Source organism: Lynx rufus, unplaced genomic scaffold (genome assembly GCF_022079265.1).
Source record: "Lynx rufus isolate CCGP_SWC_20201006 ecotype Redwood Valley unplaced genomic scaffold, mLynRuf1.p SCAF_4, whole genome shotgun sequence".
Classification (NCBI taxonomy): domain Eukaryota; kingdom Metazoa; phylum Chordata; class Mammalia; order Carnivora; family Felidae; genus Lynx; species Lynx rufus.
Window position 1 is genome coordinate 57,888,651 of NW_025814856.1, and position 12,652 is coordinate 57,901,302.

At 49.1% G+C, this 12,652-nt stretch overlaps 1 protein-coding gene across 6 annotated transcripts in view; it reads left to right on the forward strand.

Moving 5' to 3' along the window:
- Positions 1-12,652, forward strand: part of MGLL (monoglyceride lipase) — a 250,118-nt gene that overhangs the window by 130,346 nt on the left and 107,120 nt on the right. For 5 of the 6 annotated variants that reach the window (XM_047094694.1, XM_047094693.1, XM_047094696.1 and 2 more), the window contains one exon: positions 190-334. In XM_047094694.1, the coding sequence (XP_046950650.1) occupies positions 210-334 (125 nt within the window). In that variant the 5' untranslated portion in view covers positions 190-209. Of the gene's footprint in view, positions 1-189; positions 335-12,652 lie in introns of those variants that run through there. The other variant, XM_047094695.1, reaches the window with a different exon arrangement.

Here is a 12,652-nt window from a genome sequence, read left to right on the forward strand (position 1 = left end):
CAAATGGGATTTTTCAGTCTTGGAGAGACTGCAAGAAATATGTTTTTGGTTTTTTTTTAAGTCTTTGAAATGGAGGGGGTCCTTTTAAACTGCTTAAAATGTTTCTGACACCGAACGAGGCTTTGCTCCCCATCTCTGTGTGGTTTTGCCGTATTTCTGACTTCAGAATATGTCTTCTTTTCTTTCAAGGACTTGGAGATCCTTTCAGAATGCCGGAGGAAAGTTCTCCCAGGCAGACCCCACAGAGCGTTCCATACCAGGACCTGCCTCACCTGGTCAATGCCGATGGACAGTACCTCTTCTGCAGGTACTGGAAACCTACGGGCACACCCAAGTAAGTCCCCCCTCCCCCCCTGCCGAATGCTGCTCCAGACGCACTTGGCTCCATTCACGCTGGCCTCTGCCCTTCTTCCTGTAGCATACCCTTCGGGACTGCTTTCTTCATGACCTACTTCACATACGTTTTAACGTCAGGCACAGCAGTGCCCACAAAGATGAGATTTAGACTTTGTCATTTTTTTTTTTTTAAATTAAGAAGCAGGAGTTCTATTTTCATTATAACAACCAGGATACGGATTCTACCGTATGGCAGTTTTCAAAAATTCCACATGACTTTATTTTTTGTACCGGACTTGATTTCCTGTTGCAAGGGCATTCCTTTGAAATCAACGCTGACAACTCCAGAAAGCCACCTAAGCAGATAAGAACATCAAAACTGTATATATAATAACCTTTGTTCTGTCTTCCTGTTTGATTATGAGCTTTAGAGGTGTCCTACGTGTATAACTAGGGAGAAAGGGGTCTGGGTATTTCCTTCTGATTTCTTGCCAGCTCAATTACTTTGTACATTTTCCATCAAGGATTTGTCTTGCTGTTAGAAAAGGCGTTGGGACTATACACCATAAGACAGCTGGTCGCCTGCTGCTCCCCTTCTCTTGTACGAACAGGGAAAGCCCTGCTTGTTTATGTTATTCGGGGAACGGAATTATTGGTGGTAACCATTTGGCCTAGTGACGAGTGAGCGTCTCCTGTTCCATGGATGTTTTACCTGTCTCCCAGGCCTCTTGTCTCCCAGGGCACACGGTGTGATGTAGATTATAGCTCTCTTTGTGTCTCAGTAATCACCCAACCCTAGCACAGCTATAGCATTTCTCCTGTTTTTCAACAAGGTGTATATAATCCAGGTAGCTGCACGTTAAAAACACAGAGATGTGGACTTTTAAAGACCTGGTTTAAAATCATAGCTTCAGGGCAGCTGTACAAACTGCCTATCGTAATGGGCTGTTAATAGTTCCTACCAGTTCTGGCAATATCTTTCTTAAAGATATCCTCCAGAAGAGAGCGTGTGTCTCGCATATGTGTCAGATGGAGACAGAGGAGAAGAGAGGGAAGGAGGGAGGGAGGAAGGGGGTGAGGAGAGAGAGAGGAGAGAGAGAAAGAGAGAGAGAGTTGTCAAGCATCGTCATTAATTCTCCATTCTGACTTACTCTCCACTCTGACTTATTTGGCTGTACAGTTGCGTGTTCTTGGTTTAACTTCTGAGAACTGTGTGGTATATGGGGCATTATTTGATCGATATACAAAAAGAGGACAAAGAATTGAAAGTAGGCATTTTTATTGTCCAAGTCCTAGACTTTGGGGGCTTTCCTCGGTTGAGTGGGGAGGCTGTCCTAGTTGGAAGTCAACGAAATAAAGAGGACCTTTGGTCTCCAAAGGAGGCAGCGCAGGGCGGTGGGTGAGTGGGTTGGGAATGGCCAACCGGCTGCCCTTCCTGGGCTGTGAGTGGTTTTCAGTCTCCACGCTGACGTCACCTTGTGGGGAGGTCTCTCGGTTCCATTGCTTTTGCTCCACTTAGATGTGGCAAGCCCCCAGTAGCTTAAACTGAGCTGTCTCTGGGAAATCAGTGTCTGCACTGTGGTGGCCGCCGATGGCAATAAGAAGGTGGGGTGGGTGGTTGAGGCAGTTGGGCCCTGGGATTTGGAAGAGAACTGTGATGGGAAGGCCACCGGCCTACCTACTCTGCCTCTACCCCCTGGAGATGATTCAGGTCAATAAACACCCTTTTGGAGTTGGGGCCAATGTCAGAGGTAATGTTTAGGCGATTTCACAACTAGCCCTGACCCGTCAGAAAGTCCTGGAGGCCTCCGGCAACAGAAGTTAACCCTGTGTCTGCATCTCTGTATATCAAATAGGGTGAGGGGTTCCTGGAGGAGGGATCATGGCAGCCAGAGTGGTGGGGAGCAGGGGGGTGGCCTCAGGGCAGAGGTTTATGCCAACTGAAATGGAAGCGTGTCCATGTCTGAATAACTGAGACCAGCTGCTTGGGCAGATACCAGCCACTGTGTGGGCCTGCCTTCTTGCATGCTCTGGAACGTCTCTGCTGTTGAGTTTCAACACCATTGCCCATTGCTTTTAGGAAGGGAGAGAGGACCTCAGGTCACCCCTGACTCCAGTCCATCCCTTCCAGGGAGTGTCCTAAAGTCCCATTCCCAGTTCAGCTCCAGGCCTTCTCTACTCCACCGTCTGTGGGGAAAACCCAGACAACTGTCACCTTTCCCTCTGTTTTTCCACTCTGCTCCATTTAAAAAATAATCTCCCTCCCAGAGGACCTGGAGACCTCAGAAGCCACCCTGGGTGGCGTCTTTCAGAGCGGGGTCTATGTGCACCTCTATTAGCCACACTGCTTTGGGTTGGTTTTTTTGGTCAACAAGTTGCCTCCAGCTCCTTAGGCCTGCCTCAGAGCACCTGAAACTTTCTGGTCCCGAGACCAGCTCTGCAGGTGGCTCAGAGTGACACTGGGTCACAGGTGTCAGCCATAGCTGAGAAACCGGCCAAACCTGCTTATGGAATCAACTTATGTCCTTATACATGCCAGCCTCTCACGCTGGACCCTGAGAGAGAAGAAGGCATTTCTTGGGAGTGTCATTACGATGTGTGTGTCCAAACACAACGCTGTTTTTAGTACAGCAGGCCAAAGACTCCATCTTTAACTGTTTTGCACCCAAGATTTTTAAGCCTACATTTGGCAGTGTCAAGGCAAATTCGGGTTCAGCTAGTGGTGTTTACAGTGTAACAAATGTTAGACTTAAGGTATAGCAGAATTATCTTATGTTCATTGAGTATCTCCTATTAATTGAATATCAAATATGTTCTGGGGTCTGGATTAGGCTCCCTACCTACATGATCTCATCTTAACTTGACATCAGCCTGTGAGGCCAATGTTATCATTACCATTTCCTATTTTACACATGGGGGGACAGGCCCAGGATGACCCAGGTAGGGTAGCTGGATTCAGTTCAGATTCCTCTGGCTCCCAGGTCAGTTGCTCCTCTTAATGCACCACTGTGGAAGGCAGACTTTCATCTCTGTAAGTAGCGTCTTCCTGATAAATTCTGACATTTTCCATCAGGGTTGAAGACCACTTCACCCTACGGTAAGGAGTAATAGAATAATGAATTCTCCCTGATTGTTGGCTCACAATTACTGAAAGTGGGAAATCAGTGAAAGATATGTCTCCATTCTGAAACTAGAAATCTTGCGATGCCCTGGGGGAGTGGCTGCTTGATCCAGATTCAGTATCTTGGACTTTTAAAGTACTGGTCCTTCAGCAAATTTCCAGCAATCATGTCGACAGAAAGACGGAGACTATAGCAACTTTGAATTCAGTCCACCAGGTGGTCCTCCTTAGTCCAATAAAAGATGACTTTAAATTCGCTTCTGAATGTTAGTTAGACATACTCGGAACAGTGAAGGTGTTCCTGTCCCACGTGGCGAATGGCTGGCCGGCTGGGGAGAGGCTGGGTGGTCAGAAACCGTACTCAGTCTGAGGACGTGAAGACTTCCTTTGATTCTGTATGACAAGGAAGGCCGGGGAGCCCCCCTACAATTGAGTGGTTGTGCAGCCGAGGTCCCCACCAGACAGTTCATTCTAAACATGGGCCAGAGCATGTTGGTCTGGTGATCAGCAGGGCCACTGTGAAGTGTGTGTGTGTGTGTGTGTGTGTGTGTGTGTGTGTGTGTGTGTGTTTGTGTGTGTGTATGTTTGTGTGTGTGTGTGTGTGTGTGTAATATACCCCTCGGTGCCCTTCTTCCTTCTCTAAAGCTGCTACTTCCCTCCTGTGCACTTGGTCTCTGGGCCACCCCTCACCCCCAAAGGGCTGACAGGCTTTCCTTTCTGTAGCTGCTGTTGGGATAACAGCTGGGAGATTGAGGGAGCTGTTTCAAAGTGCGGCTGTCCCCGGTCCCTCTGCTTGCAGAGTCCTGATGCCAACACCCTGCCTGGAGAACCGCTGCAATTCACAAATGACTCATTTTTGAAAGTTTCATTTAGCATTTTGTTCCAAATTTCTCTACATTTTCGGAGACGTTCCAGAACATAAGCCCTGGAGTTCCTTCCACAGACCTTGCTGGCTCTGTGTTTTCTCCCTTTCTTGCCTCCGACTTCAGGTTCAGTAACCTGGCTTTTCCCTCCAGTAACCAGGCGGCCACACCCTCACATGGATGCCACTCCTCTCCCCTCCTGGTTCCAGCAGTCTGAGCTTCCTCCAAGGCAGTCTGCAGTTGGTGTGGTTTTTAGGACTTTCCTCTGGGTGACATGGGGGTCAGGGCTGGGAGTGGGATCCTCCCCAAGTTCTCAGTCTTGGCCATTGTCAGTGGATCTAGAAGCAATAAGCCAAAGTCCTAACACTGGCTGCTCCTTTCCTTATTCCTTATTCCCCAAAGTGGGGCCCAGCTGATACCCCCTACCTCTGCCCTGGGTCACACTGATCCCTGTGTCCTCGAAGCCTCAAAACCCTGTAGCTGAATTTTTGGGCAATGCCACCTTAGGACACTTCCTCCTAACTATGCAAATTTACCTGGAAAAGAGGTGATTTCCCGGAGCTGGGAATGTCCTCATGATGTCCTCCTCATGTCAGCCACCAGCCCTTTGGGTGTGGTACCAGTGGTTCCAGAAGCTAAGGGCTCCTCCCAGCCAACTGGATCCAGCCCATGGAGACGCAGCGTCTCCATCGTCTGGCTGGACATAATTTTGACCCCCTACTGCCTTCTGGAGTTTTCTTCTCATAGGTCAGACTGGCTTTTCCTATGTTCCCCTCACCCTTTGGTTTCCTAATCAGGTTGGAAGTCACTTATTTAGTGCCTTCCTCCACGCCCCCTAGCCTATGGCATTGGTTCAGTGCGCTGAGCAACATTCCACGAGTTCTGCTTACATCTTTGGGTGTTTCTGTGCGTTCGCTGCTGACTCCTGCAGCCCTCATGGCCTTTCTGAACTCCTGCCCCCTGGGTGACGAGGTGTTGCTGCATCACTTGCCTGTGGTTGCTACATCCTCAGAGTGAACCAAATCATATCCCTTCTTTGTCCCTAAGAGGAGCCATTTTGAACTCTATTCTGTTGGTCTTTGTGGGTGTGAGAACAGGCAGGCATCCCCCCGCCCAGCCCCTTGAACATTCCCCCTGGCTGTAAGGCTCTGGGTTAGCTCTTGGGCTCTTCCGAGCCTCTGTAGCAAGACAGGCTCTGAGGGTTTATCTCCCTGCTCTTTTTGTTCAGCCACAGTCTCGCTCCCATTCACCCAACCCGTGACGTCAACGGTTTTTGACATCCACATGTTCCAGGCATTGTGTTGGGCACCAGCGTGGGGAGAGACTGCTTTGTTTGATGAAGGGGTGGGGATAGATGAACATGTGGATAATTATGATGTGATGTGGCAAGCCCATAGAGATAGGACCCCTGCTAAGCCATACAGAGCCTTTGTGCAAATTAAGAAGGGAGTCCATCCATGAAGACATAGCCCCTCAGGTGTGTGGCTTGGGAGGCAGAACATGGGCTGGGTTTCAGCTCCTACTTCCCTTTTTACCCATGCCCTCAAACAGCACTCCACATGCAGGAAGGGCATGCCAGGGGAGGGGGCTGGGGCAGGAATGCATGGGCTGCATGAGAATACCAGCAGTGGTATTACTGGGGCAGAAGGCACCAGGTGGACAGTGGCAGGAACCTAAATGAAGCTAGAGAGGTAGAATGAGGCCATTCCCTGGGGGGTGAGATGGATGGGGGGGGGTGCTGCAGGTTGAGCTACAGGCTCAAACTTGAACCTTCAGGGGGTGGGGGGGACCCCAGTGGTTTTAAGCCAGCAAGTGCTGTAGGCAGACTTATAACATGGACAAATGGTGGTTGGAGGTGTTTGCCACAATCCAGGGGACAGGTGAGGAGGGCTGAGATCCTGCAGAGTAGTGACAGCATGTGATAGCAGTGGAAGGACTAAAGTTGCCTGCTCCTGGTGATGATGGCAGGAGAGGTGGGGGAAGGATGGCTCCCAGGTGTCTCCCCAAGGGACAGGCACATAGGGAATATGGGGGTTCTCCTTCCCAGCAAACACCTTTATTACCTCTGCTCTCAAGATACCTGCTCTACTCTCTGACAGTGAGGACAGGTGGGACCACCTACCCTGTGGGACACCTCATTGGAGCACCCCTGGAATAAATCAGTGGGACAAATGAAGGAGAGAGAGCATGGACAAGCCAACCAAATTACCAGTAAAATATTAATGACAGGGACAAGTTCATTTTCATGAAGGTGAGAGAGGAATCATGTCTTACACTGGCGCTTTGCAATGAGGACTCGAAAATGAAGCACCTTTAATTTAATGTGTTGTTTTATGAAATTTACACCTAAGCTCCTGGAAAGTGGATATTACTCTGCATTTGGAGCAACAACACTATTTTTGATCAGATCGATCAACTTTACAGTAGCAGTTCAATTTTTTTTTTTTTTGCCTATTTAAAAAATTTCTAAAAGTTTTTTTCTCTTGTGTGAAACTGTTGTTTCTCCTTCTGATGCCTCTGCCTTTGTTATAGCATAGGAAACTGCCTTATTTTTACATAGGGATCTCTTCTGGGCACTTTTTTTTTTTTTTAAAGACTCTTTGGATAGCAAAGATCTTTTGATGACCAGGGGAAAGGCCGGCTGCTATTCTTGCAGTTGATTTTTCCAACAGCTTCGTCAAGGGATAATTTCTTCCAGTTGCTATAAGAATGTTCTGCAGATACAAATCTGGCTTTGTTTTGCAGTGGAGTCTAAGAAAAAAATAGCCAAATAAACTGCTTCCTGAATAGCCCCCATTGTCCAGCATCGTCTATTTATTGGCACCTTCTAGGTTTAGATGTTAATCCCAGATGCACTTTGTTTTTGAGTGCAAACCCGACCATCAGTGATTGTGTAAATGGAGGAAATGGTCTTCTGTGGTGCAAATTTTTACAGCTGAGATTACAGGACAACCCTTGTCCCATATTTGAGGGTCATCCGAGGTTCTTGTTGGTAGGACGTTCCTTTCATTTCACACAGCCTTGTTCATAGCGGGTGGGGGTAGGGATGCTGATGGTGGTCACTGACGGACTGGGAGTGACTTGTTCTCTCTGTGTCAGAGACACACACAGCAAGGGGCTGTGTGTAGCTAGGAGGTCACAACAAGAGCTGTGAGCTGTGTCACTCCACTTGGAACTGCCCCCCCCTTTCACGTTCATCACCAGCTCCCAACATGCCTCTCCTGCATTCATTTCCTCTCTTGGCTGCCCAGCAAATCCTCCTGTGTGCAGTGGTGAGAAACCATGCCTCACCTTCCTCAAAAAGGTGTAAAGGAGCTGTTTCTCCTGGGCTCACAGCTCCATCAACATTCTGGAAGGAAAAGGAGGAGGGAGGGTGGGAGGGAGCAGGGAGGAGGGGAGAGGAGAAGGGCGAAGAACAGAAGGAAAGAAAGAAGGTTTGGAAAAATACATCTTCAGTTGATGTTAGGATTGAGGGGAATTAGACCTTCCTTTTCCTTGAACACGTTTCCCAAACCAGAAATATGGGGCAGGATTAATAGAGATCAGGATGGAAATAGGTCACTTTGTGAAATCACACCTGTGCTACCTGTAGGGCACTCGTGCCTCTGTCCCCTTGCATTGTTCTCCCCAGAGAGCAAGTGTCAGTGGAATGGCCTGTCGTCATGTCCCTGGTGCTTAGAATAGTGGCCTGCCTTCAGCAGGAGCTTAATAAATGTGTGTTAATGAGTGAATGAATTGCTCCCAGAGAAGAAAGGGGCGTGAGCCAGTCACTGGCACAGTGTCTTTCTTCTGGTAGAGGAAGTCAGACTTGAGTATTAAGGTCCTTAGAGTTCTCCAGCTCTCCCTAACCCTGGGGACTTCCCCTGAGTAGGTGGCAGAGGGTTTTAGGGGGTTAGAGTCTGCGGACCTTTTGACATCATGGCTACGTTAAGTATATGCACTTTTCTGGAAAGGAAGACGCATCACAGACTCCATCAGACTCTCGAAATGGGGGTGGTCCCTGCCCCCAGGGCTCAGTGGCAGCCTTATCATTTTGTCAATGGGAAGACTGAGGCTCAGGGAGTAAACATGAAGTCACCTAGGGGGCTGGCGTGGGCCCGGGGGCTAGCTCCTGACCACGCTCTCGCCTCTGTGCCACGCCATGTCTCGGGAGTTGTTGACCCCATACCTTCTCCTTCTGGGTTGAAACCACAAGGCAGCCCTTCACAGTGGGGATTTCAACAGATGGGAAGTTTGGGGCTGGGCTTGGAGAGGTCTTAACTGGCCACCTCCCTCCTCGCTGCCGGAAGCTGTTTGATGACATCTACATTTTGGGGGCTCTGTTTTCTGTGGTTAGAAGCATGTGGGCACCTAGGCAATGCCCCAGGACTCTGAGTAATGGACTTCAGAAAGGTGGCAAGAGACTCACTTAGAGGACCCACGAGATGGGGTGGCAGAAGGGGGATGAATTCTAAGAGGGGGAAATGAACAGACAGCCTCTAGGAGAATAAGAGAAGCATGTGGGAGAGGAGGTGTGGGGCCCCCGAATACAGAGGGGAGCGGGAAGGGGAAGGACAGAAGGAGAAAGAGCTTGAAGACAATTAGAAACCGCCATCTTTGGTCTCAGGAAGCCTCTGGTTAGTCTCACCTTGTCAGAGCAGGCAGTTTCCCGAGGCCACTTGCAGGCCACTGGATTAGAGACGAAAGACCCCTGGCTGGGAAATTGCTGCCTTTAGACATTTTGGTCAGTTGATCCCTGAAGGGACATGTTTCAGGGAAGACTGGTCTGTCTGGGACACAAAGCATCCCAGTGTAGGGAGAACAGTGTAGGCCATGGAGTCAGACTCTGCGGGGAACAGACTGGGTCCACTCAGACAAGGCATGAGGCCATAGATTCGCTACTTGACCAGTCTCTGCATCTTTAAAATAGGGGACACCAGCACCTTTCCCTAGGGTGCTTGTACAGGTTAGATAGATGCGTGGGAGTTCACATCTGGCATCTGGCACACTGTAAGTGACATGTGAGTGTGAGCTCTTACTGCTTAGTTTGATCTCTTTGGCTGCCTCTGCCATCAGTCTGGCAGGCTGTGAGGAAGGACTGTGTGTTGGGCTTGTTTGTTACCCACCATTGTCCCTTACTTCCCAGCACCCTCCTGGCAAGCATCAGCCACATAAGCCCTAGAGTGAAAGCAATACTCATACATCCCACCTTTACTGCTCTTCCCCATGACCCCAGGCTGCAGGCTTTCCCCCAGTCTTCAGCTTATTTACTGGCTTTTTTTCTTAGCAATTCAAACTCAGTTCTGTTTTGGGGCACCTGGCTGGCTCGGTCAGTAGAGTGTGCAACTCTTAATCTCAGGGTCCTGAGTTGGAGCCCCACATCGGGTATAGAAATTACTTTGAAAAAAACCCTCAGTTCCGTTTCAGTGAGACTTCAAACTCCCTAAATGACAGAAGTTAATAGAAATAGACGCTGGATGGGGCACCTGGGTGGCGCAGTCGGTTTGGCATCCAGCTCTTGATTTTGGCTCAGGTCATGATCTCACAGCTTGTGTGTCGGGCTCTGTGCTGACAGCTCAGAGCCTGGAGCCTGCTTCGGATTCTGTGTCTCCCTCTCTCTCTGCCCCTCCCCACTTGTGCCCTGTCTCTCTCTGTCCCTCAAAAATTAAAAAAAATGTTAAAAAAAAATAGACACTGGATGTTTAATCTACAAGGTAAACAAAACAAGAAAACCGTGAGAAAGCTGTTGGTGGTGAAATTCTTTTTGAGATAACACACAGTTAGGACAATGAGATGCTTTTATCTTGTGTAAAGCTTCTGTGAGTGACAGCATTTAGGTACAGTCTCACTGGCAGGGAGGCCAAACCTTCATGAGCAGGGCTGGAAGTCTGTGCCAGCAAACTTCCATAGAAGCATCCGCTCCATTTTCGGTAGTCTGTGTCTTAAGACGTTCCGGTCTTTGGCACGTGTGTCTCCATTGGTCCTGAATGCGTCAGCACTGTGTGGAAACGTTTCTAATTGCAGGAGATGAGATTACTGGTACAAGTGCCGTCCTGCCATCTATCCGGAGTGGCCAGGGCTGTCGGGGGCGCCTTTGTAATCTATCGCCGTGTAACCCCATTTACTTAGCTCACAATTCTAATGGATTGGCGATTTGTGCTGGGCTCAGCCGGGCAGATGTTCTGCCTTGGCTGGGCTTCTTCATGCATCTGTGGTCAGCTGCGGCCTCTACGGGCACTGGTGGGCCAGCTAGGGGCTCCCTGGGCTTCGATGGCTTTACTCATGTGTCTGGTATCAGGACGCTCTTGGCAGGAGGACCTCGGTTCTTCTGCATGCGGTCTGGCACCCTTTAGTGGGCTAGCTCAGATCTGTTCTTAGGGTGGCAATGTTTCAAGAGCAGCAAGAGAGCAAACCCCAATGTGCGGGTGCTTTTCAAGTTTCTGCTAGTGTCAGAGCTAGTGGGCCCAGAGGTGGTGTGTGAGGGCACATCCAAGGAGCGAGGATGAGGGCAGGGCCTATTTTGAGGCCACTTTTGAAATTCTACCACGTGGAGAAAAGCTCTTTGTCCTAAGAGTCAGAAATGCAGCCTTGAAGTTTTGTTTCTGCCTCTGCCTCTGAGTAATTCTCGACAAGGTATCATCTCTTAGACTTTCGGGCAAGTTCCCGGAGACTTTTGCATTTTCTGTAACTCTAGGATACTTTGCATCTTGTGATGGTGAATAACCCCTGAGCTTTTCCAGGGCAGAAGTCATGTTTACTCTTATTCTTCCTTCTCCAGCGCTCCCCTCCTTGTAGAGTATCATGCCTGGCACAAAATAAAGGATCTAACCGTGTTTGTTGAATGAATAAATGAACTTCTCATATTTAGAGTCAGGTAATTGGGTTAGATGATTCCCCAGAGTCCCTTCTGGCATGGTTTTCTAGGGAAAGGACAGACTGTTTCCACAGAGGATAGATCAGAGGGGCTTTTTTGTTCAGGAAATGGAGCAGCAAAATCCAGAAGTATCCCAGAAGGAGTCAATAATAACTAGAATAAGAATATTCCCTGTAGGTGATCCCTTGACATAACAGGGGGCTGTGTTTTCACCAATTTAATGCAGAGGTAAAATTCTGTATGTGAAAACGCACGTACGAGTGGGGCCTGCAGGACAGCAGAAGGGGTTTTCCACTTGAGCACTGACATCAACATAGACACCAGAATCTGGACGTGAGTGAGGTGTGCCTCCTCTTTTGACATGGGGAGATGATTCCGCAGTACTAACTGAGCTCCAAATGCAAACTCGGCACCATGCCAGACAGCAAGGGAGGGTCCATGGTGCGGCATGGAGGCTCAGGCCTATGGGAGGGCAGACCTCCAGTCCCACGAGTTCCTCCTGGACACCTTGCATGTGCATTACCCCATTCTAGTTTGGCAATATGGAAATGAAGGGGCTCTGTCTCTGCCTCCAAAGGCATCTGTGCATGTGTACTGAGGACACCATTCTGGGCACCGCAGGAGTTTGCTTGTGGGGGCCACCCTGTGTTGGGGCCTCAGAGAAAGGTTAGGTGACGCGAGCTGACTCTCGAAGGTGGAAAGGGGCATTCCGGGCAGTGGAGAGCACTTTCATACAGGCATGGAGGTATGTTCTGGAAATGACAGGAAGTCTTCAGAAACTGTAACGTACGTGGCAGAAGATGATTTTGGAATGGTTTGTTTGGGGGCCAGGATTTGAATGGCTGTTGTATTCGCTTGCTAAGGCTGCCATAACAGAATACCACAGACCCAGTGGCTGAAACAACAGAAATGAAATTTCTTACGGCCCTGGAGATTTGAAGTCCAAGCTCAAGGTGCTGGCACAGTTGGTTTCTGGTGAGAGCTCTCTACCTGGCTTGTAGACAGCTGCCTACAGTGTCTCTTTCCGGTGTCTCTTTCTCTTCTTATGAGGACACCCATATTATCGGATAAGGCCCCAGTCCTTATGGTGTCATTTAACCTGAATTACCTCCTTAAAGCCCTTATCTCTAAATACAGTTAGATTGGAGGTTAGGGCTTCAACATGTGAATTCTGGGGGGGTGGGGAGGGGACACAACTGTTTGTAACAGCTGTATTTGACATGCTTAGGGACTGGGATCTTATTGTGTAGGCTGTGTGGGAGCCATCATAGAGGCAGGGGTCCCGTGCAGTTGGTTATTGTGTATAGTCTAGAACATTCAAAGCAACTGGAAGATCTTCCATGGCTGAACTTGGATGAGGATCCTGGCTTTTCACATTTTTGCTTCTCTGTGGTTTCATGGTAGATGCCCCAGCCTGTCTGAAGTTGCTGTGGATTTACCTTTTGCCTTGATGTCTTGTGTCTAAGACCATCTAGTCTC